The sequence below is a fragment of the Hevea brasiliensis genome, chromosome 12 (assembly GCF_030052815.1).
Source record: "Hevea brasiliensis isolate MT/VB/25A 57/8 chromosome 12, ASM3005281v1, whole genome shotgun sequence".
Classification (NCBI taxonomy): domain Eukaryota; kingdom Viridiplantae; phylum Streptophyta; class Magnoliopsida; order Malpighiales; family Euphorbiaceae; genus Hevea; species Hevea brasiliensis.
In genome coordinates, this window is record NC_079504.1 from 41,046,663 (window position 1) to 41,064,260 (window position 17,598).

Sequence of the window (17,598 nt, forward strand, 5' to 3'; positions counted from 1 at the left end):
CGACCCACGTTGCGTATTACGTAAATAAGGTTTTAGTGTCGTTAATATGTAACATAAGATAGGGTTTTAGGTTTGGTATATTTTACCAAAGTCATTTCCTTGCTTAGTGCACTTTAATGCAAATTGTTGGATTAGGGATCTTGGTTTGACCTAGCCGGACGGCCTAGTTCCTCGGTTTTTGGGTTTGGTCAAAACTACAAACTTGTAGATCTAGGTCATATAGCACGCGGGGAAAAATTTCAGGTCAATCCGAGTTAAGTAGACCAAGGTATGGTCATAATACTATTGCTGGTCAAATGGTACCAATTAGCTCCATAATTGGTCAATTTGGTCAACTCTGGTTCAGCCAGTTTTGGACCCGAACTTGTGCAAGTTGTTTGACTTGCTTATGGTCATTTCTGGGCTTTGGTGTCTTCATAAGACTTGTAGGTATGGATCTTAACTATTCTTGGTTAAAATTTCAGGTCAATTGGACCTGGTTTGAGTGAGTTATGGCCTAAACACTCACTGCTGCCCAATTGGTCATTTTTCAGGTCCTAATTGCACCTAATCCGAATTGGTCATTTTTTTAGGTCACCTTGCAAGCAGAATTTTGGCATGGTTTCTCAATGAAAGTTGGCACATTTTGTGCCTAGTTTCACCTCAAATTGGTCTTATACCAATTGAGGTTACACATTTAAGGTTATAGGCTAAAATGTGTACTGCCCTCAATATGCTTTTCACACCCCATTCAAAACACATATTTACCTTGCAAAGTTTACTTCCATACCCTACCAAATCAGTTTTGGTACATTACCAAAAGCACTTTCTACTTTACATTAACATTATTTTGGGCAGATTCCAATCAGCCTCAACACACCAATATCATTCACAATTACAATTTCTAAGTACTATTACAAACACACCTAACCATTACAAATTTTACACACACTTTACAAGATCAATCTACATACATATCATCAATCCTTCTAGGTTAATATTCTGCATACATTTCCTTCAATATATACCATTACTCAAGTGTCACCAAGCTGCCACAAACCATTCTTCAACATCAAAGTGCCGTCCATTTTACAATTTCCTATCCAAGTGCATAAATCACCACATAAACATGAAATAATTCACTAGGTTACTAATTCATCATGATCAACACCATTTCTCATCAATTATATGCACAAATATCTCATCAAAAACGTGACTCATGGCTGTCCAAAATGAAAACAACAATAACCCTTCAAACTCAAAATTTTCTTTCACCAAACTAACACCCATAACATGAACATAAACTTTAACAAAGAAATTCTCAAAAATGCAAACTTACCTTTAATTGTAACTTGCTAAACCTTCATCAAACTTCTCAAAATTAGTATCAATATCTTCCTTGTGATGTGTAGACAAAGTTTAATGAAGAACACTAAGAGGTTGGAGTTGAAAATGGAGACTTAAGAAAGCTTGCATGAAAAATGGCTATGGAGTTTCCTTCACTCTTCAATTCGGCAATTTGAATGCAAATGAGGAAGATGACTTATTCAGCTGCATTTTAAGTGTACACATGTCCCACTATGTATTTAATTAATCCCCTTAGTGGTCCACTTAGTCACTTAATCATATAATAAAGTAATTATTCATTTATTCCACATTTAACCCATAATTTCCACTATTTATTTTAGGTACCACCAATTTAATTTTTCATTTTATTTTCTAAGTGTAATACTATTTATTTTTAATGGACATTTAGGTCAAAAGACACTTGGGATGTCAAATGACCATAATGCCCACTGTTAGGTGGCATTCACGATTTTTAGTATTCAGGGTTTTATGCATTTTCGATTTCTCACTTTTCTTTGTACTAATTATTTAATTTTTCTTTGATATTTCTAATGATATTTATTCTTCAACAAGAGTCTATTTATGTTCCAAAAATGTTTTCCAGGGTTCCCCGCAGTCCAGGGCTAGTCAACGGTCCACGCCATGACTTCCCGGTGCGGTCACCCATCGCTAGGGTTCTCGGCTCGCTTAACTTAGTCACATTTCTTTGCTATTATTTTTCCTTTGTTTTTCTTGTATTTTCTCTTCTTGTATTTCATTATTTTATGTCTCCTCATTCATATTGAAGTGTAGTTCTAGGCTTCCTAGCCGTCCGGACAGCACTGGTCACCGGAGCAGTAGAACGCACTACCGAACTTAGGGGTGTTACATTTTGTCTCTCCCAACAGCTTGCAGTCCAATAATCTGTAAATCGATTGATCACTATCAGTGGCTACAAAGATAAAATTATAAAGAAAGTTGTTCCATTGAGTTCAGATTATTGAACATGATAAAGAAAACAGACCTCTGGTTGATTGCGGGTTGTCGAAAGGAGGATTTAGAATCGAGAGGGTTGTGTAAAAGAGAGCAAGGGAAATAAAATTGGGCAGGAGTAGCTAGGGTTTTTAGAGAAAGACGGCGAACACGATAACTGTAAAAATCAAAGATGTAGTCTAAATGGTGACTTATAAATTCCCAATTGAAATCAAAGCGGGGCAAACTGTGGTAATGGGCAGACATAAGAAAGAGGGAGAGGAGCAAGGGATTGGCGAGATTGGGAAAGAGGAAGAATAATTGGGAAAAAAAAAAAAAGAGAGGGAATTTTAACTTTAGCGAAAAACAAAAGGCACTAGGTTATTTTTTTTTTATAGAAAATTGAAAATTATAAATTTTATTTAATATTATTATTTTTAATAAATTATTTTTATTATTATTAAAAATAAATATTAAAATAATTAATAAATTTTAAGTTATATATTTATATGGAGAAACCTATTTAGTCTACTTTGAATTTTGGCCCAGAACCCTTCGGTTTTTAAATCATGGGATTAGAAACCGACGGATTCGGTTTCTAATATAAACATGAAATATAATCATCTTACTTTTAATTTTGAAACTGAATAAGTCGGTTTCTAAATCATGAGATATGTACTTGAAATCTAATGAGCCAACCTTGAATTTTGAAACCGACCAATCGGTTTCTAAATAATGAGATTAGAAACCGACAGAATCGGTTTCTAATATGATCATGAAAACATTGACTTTTGAAACCGAATCAATCGGTTTCTAAATTATGGGATTGGAAACCGACGGAATCGGTTTCTAATATAAACATGAAATTTATTTATATCTCTTAAGTTTTGAAACCGAACTAATTAGTTTCTAAATCATGGAATTAGAAACCGAAGAATCAGTTTCTAACACGAACATGAAAACTAATTATCCTATATAGAATTTTGAAACTGATTTGAAACCGAGATAATCGGTTTCTAAATCATGGGATTAGAAACTGACAGAATCAGTTTCTAATATAAAATGATATAAGTCATGGGATTAGACACCGAAAAAATTGGTTTCTAATATGAACATTAAATCTAATTATCTTACCTCAACTTTTGAAACTGAACAAATCGGTTACTAATTAGAAACGGAAAATTATTCGGTTTCAGATATCGGTTTATAATCGGTTTCTAAACCGATGCTAAATTTGCCCCCAAATTGTGCCACAAAATTTAGAAACCAATATATTTCCGTTTCAAAATTCGGTTTCTAATTGGTTTCTAATCAGTTTCTGATATATTTAACCCATTCTTCCCAATTCCGTTTCAAAAGCCGTTTCAAATTACAAACTGACATAAAATCCGTTTCTAAATTCGGTTTCTGTTTCGATATTTTCTTGTAGTGTTGTTATTAGTAAATATTACTATTATTTTTATTATATTATATTTTTCTATTATTTATTATTTACTAATTTATAATATTATTAATTCATAATAAAAATTATTTATTAATTTACGTTTCTATTTATTATTAATTAAATTTATTTCTAATTTTTTTTCTAATTTTGTGTAATCTTAATTATAAATTTGAATTTGAAATAATTTATTGTGTTGAAGTTTTAATATATTCTATACATTTTATTATTAAAGAAAGTGGATATTAATAAAATATTTCTGAAAAATATTTTATTTTCTCATTAAAAAAAATTCATTCAAAGAGAAATCACAAAAATATTGTTCATAAATGAAAAGATTGATTAGCATGTCCAATAAACAAATTTTTTTATGCACTTCAATGGTATTATATTAATTCGATTAAAAAAATAGATAAAAATATTTTTGCTCTTTCACTTTTAAATAAAATAATATCTTGGATGCTTGCACCTTTTAATATTTATTTAAGGAATGAAAAAAAAAAGTCGCATTTTAAAATTTAAAATTTTCAAATTAAAATTTTATAAATTAAAATATTTTATTATTCAATAAAAAATAAAATGTTATAGAATAAAAAAATAATATTATTTAATTTATTTTTTTTAAAATAAGATTTTAGGTATGAATTTTGGAAGACATTAGAAGTATTTTAATAATTATTTTTCTCTTCAATCCCTTGTGAGATGTCATTTCATTAAATGTATACGATTAATAGTAGTTAATAAAACATAGTTATTAAGATATTACAAACGGGCTGATATTTGTTTTAACTTTATTTCTACACTATTTTCTTTTATATTATTGTTTTATATATTTTTTTATTTTTCAAAATTTTGAATTTTTTAAAAAATATACTAATGAAATATGTAAAATAAAATATAATTACCAATTTTCTTCTTTTTATTTTTATAAAAAGAGAGCCATTGCAAAAAAGATAGCGAAGCAGAATTTTCATTTTATGATTAATAATTAAGAACAATAATTAATTAGATAATTAAAGATGCAGTGATCATTACTGTCTAATTAATTTCACCCACGGAGGTATTTTAAATTTTATTCTAAATATAGATGTAGCAAGGTGCTTCTCGACATGTGTTAGTGTGAAAAACGCAATATATATCCACTAAACTTTGACGTGGTTTTGGATTCCTTGGCTGTGATGAACCATGCCTAGCCCTTACATTCATTGAACCACAAATTTTAGAATGAATTGATTGAAATGAAGATTAAGCTCTTTTTCCCTTTTTAAATGGTTTTCTAGATATTTTTTCTATTAGGCAATATTTACAAGTAGAAAATTTGACCTTATTAATGCTACCTAGTAAGGCCTTTTGGTCAATATATACATAAGTTGTTGACCTACATGGCCAAGTCTAGTATGTCTTACATTTGCAACTTTCATAAACTTATTAGAAGATGTAAATAAAGAAAAACGTATCGTAATGGAATTGCTAATAATGTTCAAAATAATAAACTAAGGAAAAAATCCAAAATCATAAAACTTGGAAAAGAATCTCTTCCTTTCCCAATGTTTGGTTTCTAGTAAGTTCACGAATACCAGTTCCTTACTAGTTCCCACCTTGGTTATTGCACTTGAGCCGCTTACTTCCCTGAGCACTAGAAGCAATGATGTACACATTTGTACGTAGTTTGCCTAAATAGAGACGCTTCTCCTCTAACTTAAGGTAGAGCATAGCATTTTCAGGTGTTTGGCAAGAAGTGTATTATAACCTGGAATTGTTGCTCATCAATTAAAATATGACTAGCATCCATTAGCTCATCCACCATATTACTCATGACTTTAAGACACTTTTGCATGTCAATGATTAAGACACTTCTTATAAGTGGCGAACTTAATGGTAAGAGCCCAAAGTTTGGTGACTGTAATGCCTCCAAACTTTTCCTTAAGCATAGACCACATGTCTTTTGCTATGTCATATTTTTTTGAATTCTCATATAATATCCAAATCCATATTGCTTGGCAACGTGATGTGAACAATAGAATTCTTCTTCTTCTAAGCATCATACACCTCATGGTCCCTCCTATGTTGGCCTGCATTGCCATTTCTAGGTATTTCCATGAATAGGTTAAGGTTTTCAATAGCCACTTGTTCCTTTAGCACCTACTGGATTTTTATATTCTAGATTTCACAGTTGTTGCTGTTGAACTTATTTCCAATGTTAAGCTTGGCCATATTATTTTTAGTAGCTAATGATATCTTATCACTAATTTTGTTTATGGACATATTATGCACATTTATTAATGCCTAATAACATATATACAAAACTATCTTAACACTAATTAATTATGCTAATAATTAACCTACATTAGGTTTAGAATTGAAAGTTCACTATGTTCCCAATCATCATCTAAGATCCTAATGTATGATAAAAATAACATAATTAATTATATAAGGTAATATTCTTAAATTAGTTTTAATTTAAGAACCTAATAAATTTATTCTTTAATAAATTTATTAAGCTTTTATTCTTTAATTACTCTTAATTTAAGAATCTAAAAAAAATTATATATTTTCCTTTAATCTATATTTAATTTCCATAGAAAATAAAAATAAATAGATGAAAAAGGAAAACTGGAAATTGAACAATAATAACAAAAAAATATGAAAATAAATTGACAACATTTATTATCATAATGATAAATAAAATTGTTCAATAAATAAATCTCAATATAGAACTAACTAAGACTAAATGTAAAGTAGAAGAAAAAAAATATAGAAATTAAAGAAACCTTATATCTCTCTAATTTCTAATGAAGACTCTTGTAACTAGTAAAAAACCCATAAGTTCTTTGTACATCTCATGTTGTAGCTCGCAGTTGACTTTTTTTAACATTATCTTAGCCATGGATTGTCATTTTCTATCTCATACAAATAAATCAAGTGAAAGACATGTTGTCTTCCTAACCATCCGGCTTTGGGAATTCCTTAATGAATCCCATCACTAGATATCTATAAAATTCAATAGTGTTTTTATCTACCTATTTCCAAATGGAATCTAATATTCTTTTTAGGTTAGAAGCAGGTAATGTCATCCTTAGTGCCCTATATTTTTCACTCTCCTATAAGAGATCTTCTGCCCAAATAAATGATTGCATCTTCACATTCACCGTAATAATTTGATTAAGAAGATACTACAAATTATTGAAAGTATCATTAGGATCCATTTCTAGAGTGATTAGCTCTCTAATCATCCCATTTACTCTAACCCTTTGCTGAGCAATAAAGATCCTATAAGGGTTCTAACAAGATGAACTATTTCTGTACACATATGGAAAGAATTTAAGATCCAAATAAAATATTTATTTTTTTCCAAAAAAAATATTAATAAAAATAATCACAAAAATAATTCAAGTGATTGAAAAAATAATTTAGAATAATATCTAAATAATTTTGGACTTTTTAAAATGATTTTAAGATAATTAAAATAAAATTAAAGAAATAAATTAAAATAATTATAAAAAAATCCAAAAATAATAATGAAATAAAATTGTCCCAAAAATAAAATTTTCATCATCAACATTTTAAAAATATTATTAGAACCTTGTAGGAATTTTTCCCTTAGAAAACTATTTTTGCAAAAAAAAAAAAAAATCTATTTTTCTATTTTTTAAATAAAAAAATATTTCATGATATTTCTAATTTGTTTGGATTGGGCATTTTCCAAAATATAAGGGCTCTATCCAAGGCTTTTGGGATACACACTCTCACCACGATTGAAAACGTACTAAAATGGGTTTTCTTCAATCTTTCCTGATATTAGATTTCGAGTGACTTTCTGATAATTTTGAAAAACCATAACTCTCTCATCTTTTATCCAAACAATACAAATAATATAATTATGAAAAACTTGTAATGTCTACTTTATAATGGTATAAAATTCATGGATAACAAAATAAACACACAAAGAGATAAAAAAATTTAAAGTAGGCATATTGAACATATTTCAATAAATTCAAATATGCAAAACTAGATATTAGATTTAATTCTAGTCACCCGAACATGTGTTTAACATGTTAATTAACATATTTAGACTAGGAAAACAAGAACATGGCTTTTATAACAATGTAAGAAAAATCAATACGGCACTAATCATATTGGATCATGCATATGAAAATCCATAACAAATCTTGTATCACTAGTCTATTCAATTAGATGTTACTCACAAATCAAATATATATTTCACAGTCTAGATGTACTTGGATTGCATAGATTTTTCACATAAAATATTAAGAAATAAATCAACAAGAAATGCACCATGATTGCATCAAGTTTGCAACAAGATTGGACCTTCTTCCTTAGTTTTTCTACCAAACATTTTCGGTAATAAGACTAGCCGAAAACTTGATATCTTCTCCCTACTAAATTGCGTCTCAACTGCCCTTAAAATCCTAATGGAAGATATGCACTAATCTTCCTATTATATGCATGCAATGTGGTGGGAAGGAAACCATCTCTCCACTTTCTTCACGTTGCCTATATTTATGAGGATACTTAATTCTCTTATGGTAGCTTGTACAATAAAGCCTTTGGATATAAGCTGTGATTCCTCTGCGATAAACCAAGACACACTAAGGGGACATTTGTCCCAACCGTCTCCAAAACAATAAACCAAACCCAACCAGTTTCAACCATTTAATGGAGGCCAAGAAGAACCAAAAGCAATAAAGGGGAATAGCCAAGAACAACACCGAAATTCCAAGATGGAAGGACAACCATGAACATGCAATGAAACTTAACAAACTAGGCTGAATTTGCTAAGAGTTGGATTAAGTTTTAAGAAGAACTAATATTGTAAGAATATTTGCAAAGCTCTCCAATGAGGGAAAATTGTATTTCTGATCCTCCAAATCTACTCAAAATGAAGGAGAAATCTCCTTTTAAAAAAGGTAGTCCAGCAAGTATGACAATGACCAATGTGTTTTTCCCATGCTTGGATATTACACTTTTCTTAAGAAAAAATAAAAAATAAGTTCAAACATAAATAGTATGGGTATAATCAAATATAATCAGGTTAAAAAGGCTTTAATTGACATAATTCAGCCTTGAAAAGTGTATAAAATAGGTGTCAGGTTTGGGTTGCTAGTGTACCAAAAATGGAGTTGATGCTTTTTCCTTATTTGGCTTGTAGATTGACAAACTCTTCTTCAGTAATTACGCAACAATGGCACAGCTTTAGGGCAGATTAAGACACACATTTGGAGCATGTGGAGTATGAAATGTTGTATAAATGGGCAGCCTAGACCTCGGTCCTAAGTGGTTGAACCGATTCCTCTTCATGGTGCACCAATGGTTCAGCTAGCATACCAACCACCATGAAATTGGTGTTCTTGAGTGCTTCCTCTTTTGAATCGAATTCTCCCATCATGTTGAGCTTGCTAACGTGTTTGGACACCATGCTTTGAAGCTTCTTTGTCATGAACTTTGTAATTGGACTTGGTGCGGTAATGGTGCAACCAACTCCTCATCATCCTCTCCCTATTCGAAAGAATTCATCCTTGAATTGTCATCATCTGCATAGAAAGGAGAAAGGTCAGTAACATTAAAAGTGGCACTCACATTATACTCACCTAGAAGATCAATTCTGTATGCATTATTATTGATCCTCTTAAGCACTTTAAAGGGTCCATCACTCCTTAGTTGAATCTTGGATTTCCTTTTAGTAAGAAACCTTTCTTTCCTAAGGTGCACCTAAATAAGGTCCCCAGGTTGGAAGTCCATATGTTTTTGCCCTTTGTTGAATGTGGTTTTTCTCTTCTCATTCACTCTTTCAAGTCTTTGCTATGCTTGCTCATGAATCTTCTTCACCAATTCTACTTTCTTTTTTCCATCTAAACTAGCAAGCTCATTAGTAAGCAAAGGCAGCAAGTCCAAAGGAGTTAGTCGGTTAAAGCCATAAACAATCTCAAAAGGAGAAAAACCAGTGGAAGAATGCATGGCCCTATTGTATGCAAACTCACTGAATGGTATATAATCTTCCCAATACTTGAAATTTTGTTTAATCATGGCACGCCAAAGTGTTCCTACTATCCTATTGACAACTTCAGTTTACCCATCAGATTGGGGATGACCAGTAGTAGAGAAACATAATTTTGTATCTAGATTCCCCACAACACCTTCCAAAAAGAACTAAAAAATCACTTATCCCTATCACTAATAATAGTTCTAGGAATACCATGCAATCTAACAATTTCTTTGAAGAATGGATTTGCAACATATCATCATCAGATTTGTGAAATGGTATGAAATGTGCCATTTTTGAGAAATGGTCAACAACAACAAAAACAAAATCATGCCCTTTCTTGGACCTAGGTAAACTTGAAATGAAGTCCATAGATATACCTACCCAAGGTTCACTAGGCATATTTAAAGGCATATACAATCCTTGGGGCAAAACTTTAGACTTAGCCTTCTTATAAGTTATGCTTCTAGAACATATTCTTTCTATATCTCTCCTCATGTGTGGCTAAAAGAAATGTTTTTTCAAGATGTCTAAAGTCTTAGCTAACCCAAAATGACCCATTAAACCACTCCCATGTGATTCTCTAACAAGGAATTCTCTTATGGAGCAATTTGATACACACAACTCATTTTTCTAAACAAGAAACCATCTTGCCTATAAAATCTATCAAATGCAGCATGCTCACATAATTCATATATCTTGGCAAAATCAGCATGTTCCACATACAATTCTTTCACATATTCAAAACCCAACAACTTAGCATCAAGTATGGAAAAAAGAGTATACCTCCTAGAAAGAGCATCGGCCACCACATTGTTTCTTCCTTGCTTGTATTGAATCACATATGGAAATGACTCAATGAATTCGCTCCACTTATCATGCCTCTTGCTGAGTTTGTTTTGGCTCTTCAAGTACTTCAATGATTCATGATCACTATAAATAACAAACTCTTTCAGCCATAGGTAGTGTTGCCATGTTTCCAAAGCCCTCACCAATGCATACATCTCTTTGTCATAGGTGGAGTAGTTCAAAGCAGCTCCACTCAACTTTTCACTAAAGTAGGCTATGGGACATCTTTCTTGCATTAAAACAGCACCAATACCTATCCCAGAGGCATTACATTCAATTTTAAAAGTTTTAGAGAAATCAGGCAAAGCAAGTAAAGGAGTAGAACACAATTTTTCTTTAAGCAAGTTAAATGCATGCTCTTATTCCCTTTCCCACTTAAAACCTACATTCCTCTCCACTACCTCATTCAATGGTGAGGTAATGGTACTAAGTTCTCTCACAGACTACTTATAGAAGCTAGCCAACCCATGGAACCTCCTAACCTCACTCACAGATTTTGGAGTAGGCCACTCTCTAATGGCTTTTACCATATCCTCATCTACTTCAATACCCTTGCCACTAACCACAAATCCTAGAAAGATCACCTTATCCATGCAAAATGTGCATTTCTTAAGATTGGCATACAATTGTTCCTTTCTAAGCACATCAAAAACAAACCTCAAATGAATCAAATGCTTATCCAAATTTTTGCTATATATAAGGATGTCATCAAAATATACAATAATAAATTTACTAAGAAAAGGACGCAATACATGATTCATCAACCTCATAAATATACTAGGTGCATTTGATTAGCCAAAGGGCATGACTAACCATTCATATAATCCATATTGAGTTTTAAAAGCAAATTTCCATTCATCACCTAATTTCATGCATATTTGATGGTAACCACTTTTCAAGTCAATCTTAGAAAATATGCATGCACCATGTAATTCATCAAGCATGTCATTAAATCTAGGTATGGAATGTCTGTGATTTACAATAATACAACTCTGCAATCCACATACATCTGCATAGTCCCATCCTTCTTTGGCACCAAAAGCACTAGGATGACACATGGACTCATGCTCTCCCTCACGTATCCCTTTGCAAGAAGCTCTTCAACTTGCTTTTGCAGCTCCTTTGATTCTTTAGGATTAGTCCTATAGGCTAGTCGGTTTGGGATCTCTTCTCTAGGCATAAAATCAATTTGATGTTCAATGCCTCTAATGGGAGGCAGACCACTAGGAAGCTCTTCAGGGAAAACATCCTCAAATTCTTATAATAAAGACATAGCACAATTAGGCACGGGAGGGTCAATGTCAAAAAAATTAATTTAAGCTCCCTTACACACTAGCATGAGAATCGGTCTACTAGAGAAATAGGCATGCCTCACATTTTTTTTCTCTTGCTAACAAACTGATTTTCTTCTCTCTACTTTTCTCACAACTCTCCTTTTGCTCCGAGCCCTTTCCTTTTGCTTTCACTCCTCTTTGATTTTCTCTCCTCTCCTTTTCCCTCTCATTCTTCTCTCTTTCTTTTTCCTCTCTTTCTTTTCTCTCTCTCTTTCTTTTTGCTTGGCCTCACTTTGAATTCTCTCATCCATGGATTGTTTGATCCTCATTTAGTTTTCAAAAGCTTGCATGCAAGTGTCACCTTTCGGCCTTTATGCTCAAAGGAGTACCTATTCTTGAAACCATCGTGTACCACCTTCCTATCATATTGCCATGGCTTTCTAAGCAAAACATGACCCACATGCAAAGGTATAACATTACAAAGTACCTCATCCTTATACTTGCCAATAGAGAAAGAAATTAGAACTTGTCGATTCACCTTGATTTCACCACACTCATGCAGCCATTGAAGTTTGTATGTGATACCCCTTACCCGTGTACAGTATACCCGAGTAAGCAATGTCACACGGTGTACTGGCACACTCTAATATGCCTTATTTAATTTTTATCATGCTTTCGAATATAATTTGTGAAATATAATTTATTTAAGCCATTTATCGAAATTTTCATTTATTTGAGATTCCGAAAATTTTAAAGAAAATCCGGCAGAGTACCGGCTAAAAATGGAGAAAACAGTTCTTCGGAACCTGTTAAAAACACTTCCAATATTTGTATTCAATCATCTCAAACTCCAATATCCAAAATCTCAACAATTTTCAATTTCGGTTCTCAACAACCTTTTCATTTCTCAAACATCCATTTCTCATAATGCTCATATACAACAATAAATAAATGCTCAAATTTTGCATTCATAACCATAACTTTCATTATTTACATGAACATCAAAATACATTACATAAGTTCAAATACATATGAGGAAGTAAAAATTAGCTACAAAATATCAAAATGATGCCTAGTGTCCTACCAATGCAACTGCGAAGTTGAGGTGACACGGACACTTTGTGCGAGCTGCAGGATGGACTCACCCGATCGGTCTACTGGGCCCACGATCTATATCTCCAGAACCTACGCGTGGCAAAAGCAACGCGCTAAGCAATAATGCTTAGTGGTGCAATAATAAAATAAAGGAAATAACAAGAAATAAATATGTAATGAATGTATATGTTATATTTGTTTGGTATTTGTATATCATTTACTTTGTCCACTTTTATTCATTTGGTTGCCCCAAGTAACCTACACTAGACGACTGGACTGGATAACGGGTAAACTGGCACTGGGTATCAAGTACCTCGGGCCGTCACACCATCGGTCACATATGCATCTGTAGGTGTGCATGAGCGACTAACAAGCTGTAAACAATATCAGGCACAAGGCCAAGTCTCAATGCAAGGTCAGAATGGCTAAAAGCCATAAAATCACGGAATGGCATATTGCCATGTGCAGTACTGCTAACTGAACCCTATTGGCATGCCAAACTATCCAAACCAATCTTGTTAGGTATACTAGGGCATTTGAAACTTTTAAATTCTGGAATTTGTGAATTTCATGTTTTGGTGTTACTATTCACCTCATTGGTCAACAAAAATGTTGACTTTTGGATAGAAAATATGTACATTGACTTTGGCACTCCCAACATACCACATTTCATGTTTAAAACTTGTTAGAATTGGTCACCATTACTATTTCTAACTTAAAACCAAGAGGGCAGAAAATTTCAGTTTTTGTAGCATAAGTTTGCTGTTCCATTAAGCACTGTTGCAGTGGGAATTTGAAGAAATGACAAACATGAAAGTTGTTCCTTATTTTGTCTAGTTGAATTTCCTTTTTTGAATCACTCCATTTGGAGTTTTGTAGCTCCAGATATGGCTCAAAAACCACAGCTGGCCGGATTACCAATCTGCAGAATTGACCATATCTACAGTAACATGAACAGTGACTGTGATTGCATTTTTGAATTGGTTCTGGCCATAATTTGGGGTAGGTTTCTTCATGAAAGTTGTTTTTCTATGTCTTAACTTGTTGCTGTAAACATTCCAGGTCAATTGACCAAATCTACAGTGAGTTATGGCCAAATGAACAGTTACTGTTCATTTGGTCATTCTGCAGAATCAGTTGCAGGGTGTCCGGATTGGGGCCAACTTTTGGTCCTCTTGCTTTGGTCTTTTGGGCATGGTTTCTTCAGCAAAAATGTGCCATTATAAGCCTAGTTTCATGTCCAATTGGCCAAACACCAATTGGACCAACACAGCCCAAGTTATGGCAGTCCAAGTGGACTGAAATTTCATCACCTGCTCTTGTCCTAGGGCAGCCTACACATTCACTTTGCCATACTATTTTTCAGTCCAAATTGTGGTCAACTTACCTAAAATGGTCACTAATTGACCATTAAAATGTTCTCTAACAATTTCCTAAGCCAAGTCAATTTTTCACTTCTCAAAACCCTAATTCCCATATGAGTTTTCACAAATTCCTTATTCAACTCTTTCATTCGTTATATATGTATATGTATACACTTTAAACATAAGCTTTAGTTCACTCTAAGTCCATCAAAACAATCAAAATAATTCCTTCACAAGGGCTGCCGAAAATTCATAGTATGTATACACATAATTCTTGTTCATTTTAGTTACAATTCTTACTCAATTCAAGTTACAAATCAAAAAAAATAAAGAGTTTTAAGTATCTAATGCACTAACCTTGAATAGGGCAGAATTTTCCCAAGTTAATCTTCACTTTCTTTCCCTTTCTAGGTTGCCAAACACTTCCCAAGAGGTAGAGGCAAGTTTTTAGTGAAGGGACTTAGGGTTTTGGGGTGAGGAAAGCATGGAAATTGAAGCTTTAGAAAGTTTGTTAATGGAGGAGTGAGGGAGGATGTAACACCCCTATTGGTATAGCCTGGTATATTTCACTGTTCCGGTGACCGGTGTCGGTCCGGACAATTAATGGGATTAGGGCCACACTTAAGACAATTTGAGAAACCATAAACACAAATAATTAGTAATGTTTAATTAGTTAACTATAAATAAGAAAAACAGAACATAAGAGGTTAAACGAACCGAGAGTCACAGCGATGAGTGACCTCCTCGGGAACGACTGCGAAGTCATTTTAAACTCAAATTTCGAACCGTAAAAAGTGACGCTGCGGTCCTTAGGACCCTTATGAACATAATGGAAAAGAGAAAATCACAAAAAAGAGCTGTTAAGTCAGTCAAATAATTAGGTCAGGGAGCCGGAAGAAATATTGGATTATTTGCAACCGGATGAATCAAGCGAGGCGATTTGGTCAATTGACCCCGAGAGCTGACTCCTGACCTAACTGTCAAATAAAATCGGAGAAAAGAAAATTTCGGAATCGAGAATTAAATTAAAGAACTAATAGAAAAAAATAAATAGAAAAAAAAAGAAAAGAAAAGAAAGAAGTTAGAAAAGTCAAAGGTGATGTCATAAAAGAATTAATTAAATGAATTATTAAATTTAGACTTTGTGGTCTTCCATAAGCAAAATAAAAAGAAAAGAAATTGGTTTTTTTTTCTTCTTCATTTCCGTCAACCTTCATCTCCTCTCTCATCTCTCTCTTTTTCTTAACTCGCCATCTCCACAAACTCCATTAAAGCTCAATTTTGAGCTTTTATATCATAAAATTTCACCATATAAAAATTAGCCACCATACTTAAAGCTTATTTAGGCAACTTGAGAAGAGGATTGAGCAAGAAAGAAAGAAAGAAAGAAGAACAAAAGTTAGGGTTTTGAAGATTTAAGAAAGGTTAGTGTGTTAACTCATTATATTACTTCTTTAAATGCATATGCAATGGTTGACATGAGCTTAGAAGTTATGAAATGAAATAAAAACATGGGAGAAGGACCAAACTGAATTTTGGGCAGCTTGAGAGGAGTATGATTTACATGAATTTGATGCATTAGAATAAGTTTAAAAGCTTTGATTAGTGAATGGTTAAGGTTAAGTGCACTAGTTGTGATTTAATGCATGAGATGGAAGAGCTAGGGTTTGAATGTTAGGGTTTTGAGGCAAAATTTTGGAGAAATGCATAAATGATATCTTTGACCAATTGTGGACTGAAAAATGGTCAATAATGACCAAATAAGTTGTGTGGGAATGGTAGGAAATTAAACCAAATTCGTAGGTCAATGGTCATGCTGCCACTTTGAAGGACCAAAACTCAAATTTTACAAGTCCAATTGATATGCCACCAATTGGAGATGAAAATAGACATAAAAGAGCACAATTTTCATTAAGGAACCATGGCCAAAAACTGACCAAAACTTGGTGAAACAATTGACCAAAGTGAGTTGATAGCAGTGCCACGCACTAAATCGACCAAATGAACAGTAACTGTTCATTTGGTCATAACTCGAGTTAGACAGGTCAAATTGACCTGAAATTTTGCCAGGGGTTAGAGGGCATATAGATCTAAAACTTTCATGAAGAACATCACCCCAAATTATGCCATTAACCAATTCAGATTATTGAGCAAATTTAGGCTACCAAACCTGCGACTCTGCAGAATTTTCATTGAGTAGCAATGTTTGGATGGCTATAACTCCCTCTAGAAAACTCGGATTTAGGCGATTCTTGAACCAATGGAAACCTAAGACATAGTACAACATTTCATATGAAGAAAGTGAGACTAAATTATGAACTTAACTTAATCAAATTATTGACCAAAGTTGGACCAAAAATCTGTCAGCACCAAAATCTCAGTATGAGCATTACCGTGAGCGATAAACTTATTTTGGCCATAACTTGAGCTACAAAACTCCGATTGAGGTGATCCAAAAATAAGAATACACTTAAGACAATAAGGAACATTTTCTATGAAGAAAGTTTTGTCAAATTCCAACAGTAGATCGACCAATGGAACAGTGCAACTTCGGAGAACCAAAACCGAAAATTGGCAATTTTGCCAAAATGACCTAAGCTTTAAACAAATGACCAAAACCAACAAGTTTGGTGACCAAAATGTGGTATGTGGGTGAAGTTGGAGTTCCCATACCCATTAAGCCTTAGAAAGTCAATAATTTGACTTGAATAGTGCAGTGAATAGTAACCCGAAACACAAAATTTCGAGAATGTCGAATTTAACACGTTAGAGCTAGGTAAATGTGAAGTTAAGTTTATTTTGGATTTATTTTAAGTTTTAGTACTGAAACATTGGAAAATTTCGTGTTTCAGTGGAAAAGAATACCGGGACAGAACCCGAGGAGTCGAGTCAAGGCCAACAGGCGACTCGTTTGAGGTTTGTGCACAACATATACTTTTATAATCATCTTTTGCATATCGTTTTGAATAATATGAAATATTGGATTATGGCATTTTATGATGTTTGATCTAAATTGTTGAAAGTTATTATGTATATTTGAAAAGACAATGTTTAGCAAATTGTTAAGATAAGTTTTGAAACCACAGTGTCATGACCACATATTTGAACACCTCACTAGCACGACTAGTGGGGGTAATTAGTTTCGAATTTTGATTCCTTCTCTGGAGAAGTGTTGAGGTGTGCCAGTAGAAGAGGATGTGAATGGATATCCATATATTTGAGCTAGCTAGCCTTGTGATATGATTTCTCTTTAGCCTCTGGCTATTGAGATTCATGTGATTTCTCTTTAGCCTCTGG

At 33.0% G+C, this 17,598-nt stretch overlaps 1 protein-coding gene across 1 annotated transcript; it reads right to left on the reverse strand.

The window, feature by feature from the left end:
- Window positions 1-10,318: 10,318 nt before the first annotated feature.
- Window positions 10,319-12,247, reverse strand: LOC131171219 (uncharacterized). The gene is made up of 4 exons (XM_058130689.1): window positions 12,232-12,247; window positions 11,576-11,825; window positions 11,056-11,204; window positions 10,319-10,821 (listed from the first exon to the last, which is right to left on the reverse strand). The coding sequence occupies exons 1-4, from the start codon at window positions 12,245-12,247 to the stop codon at window positions 10,319-10,321; spliced, it is 918 nt and encodes a 305-aa protein (XP_057986672.1).
- Between the last annotated feature and the right edge of the window lie 5,351 nt (window positions 12,248-17,598).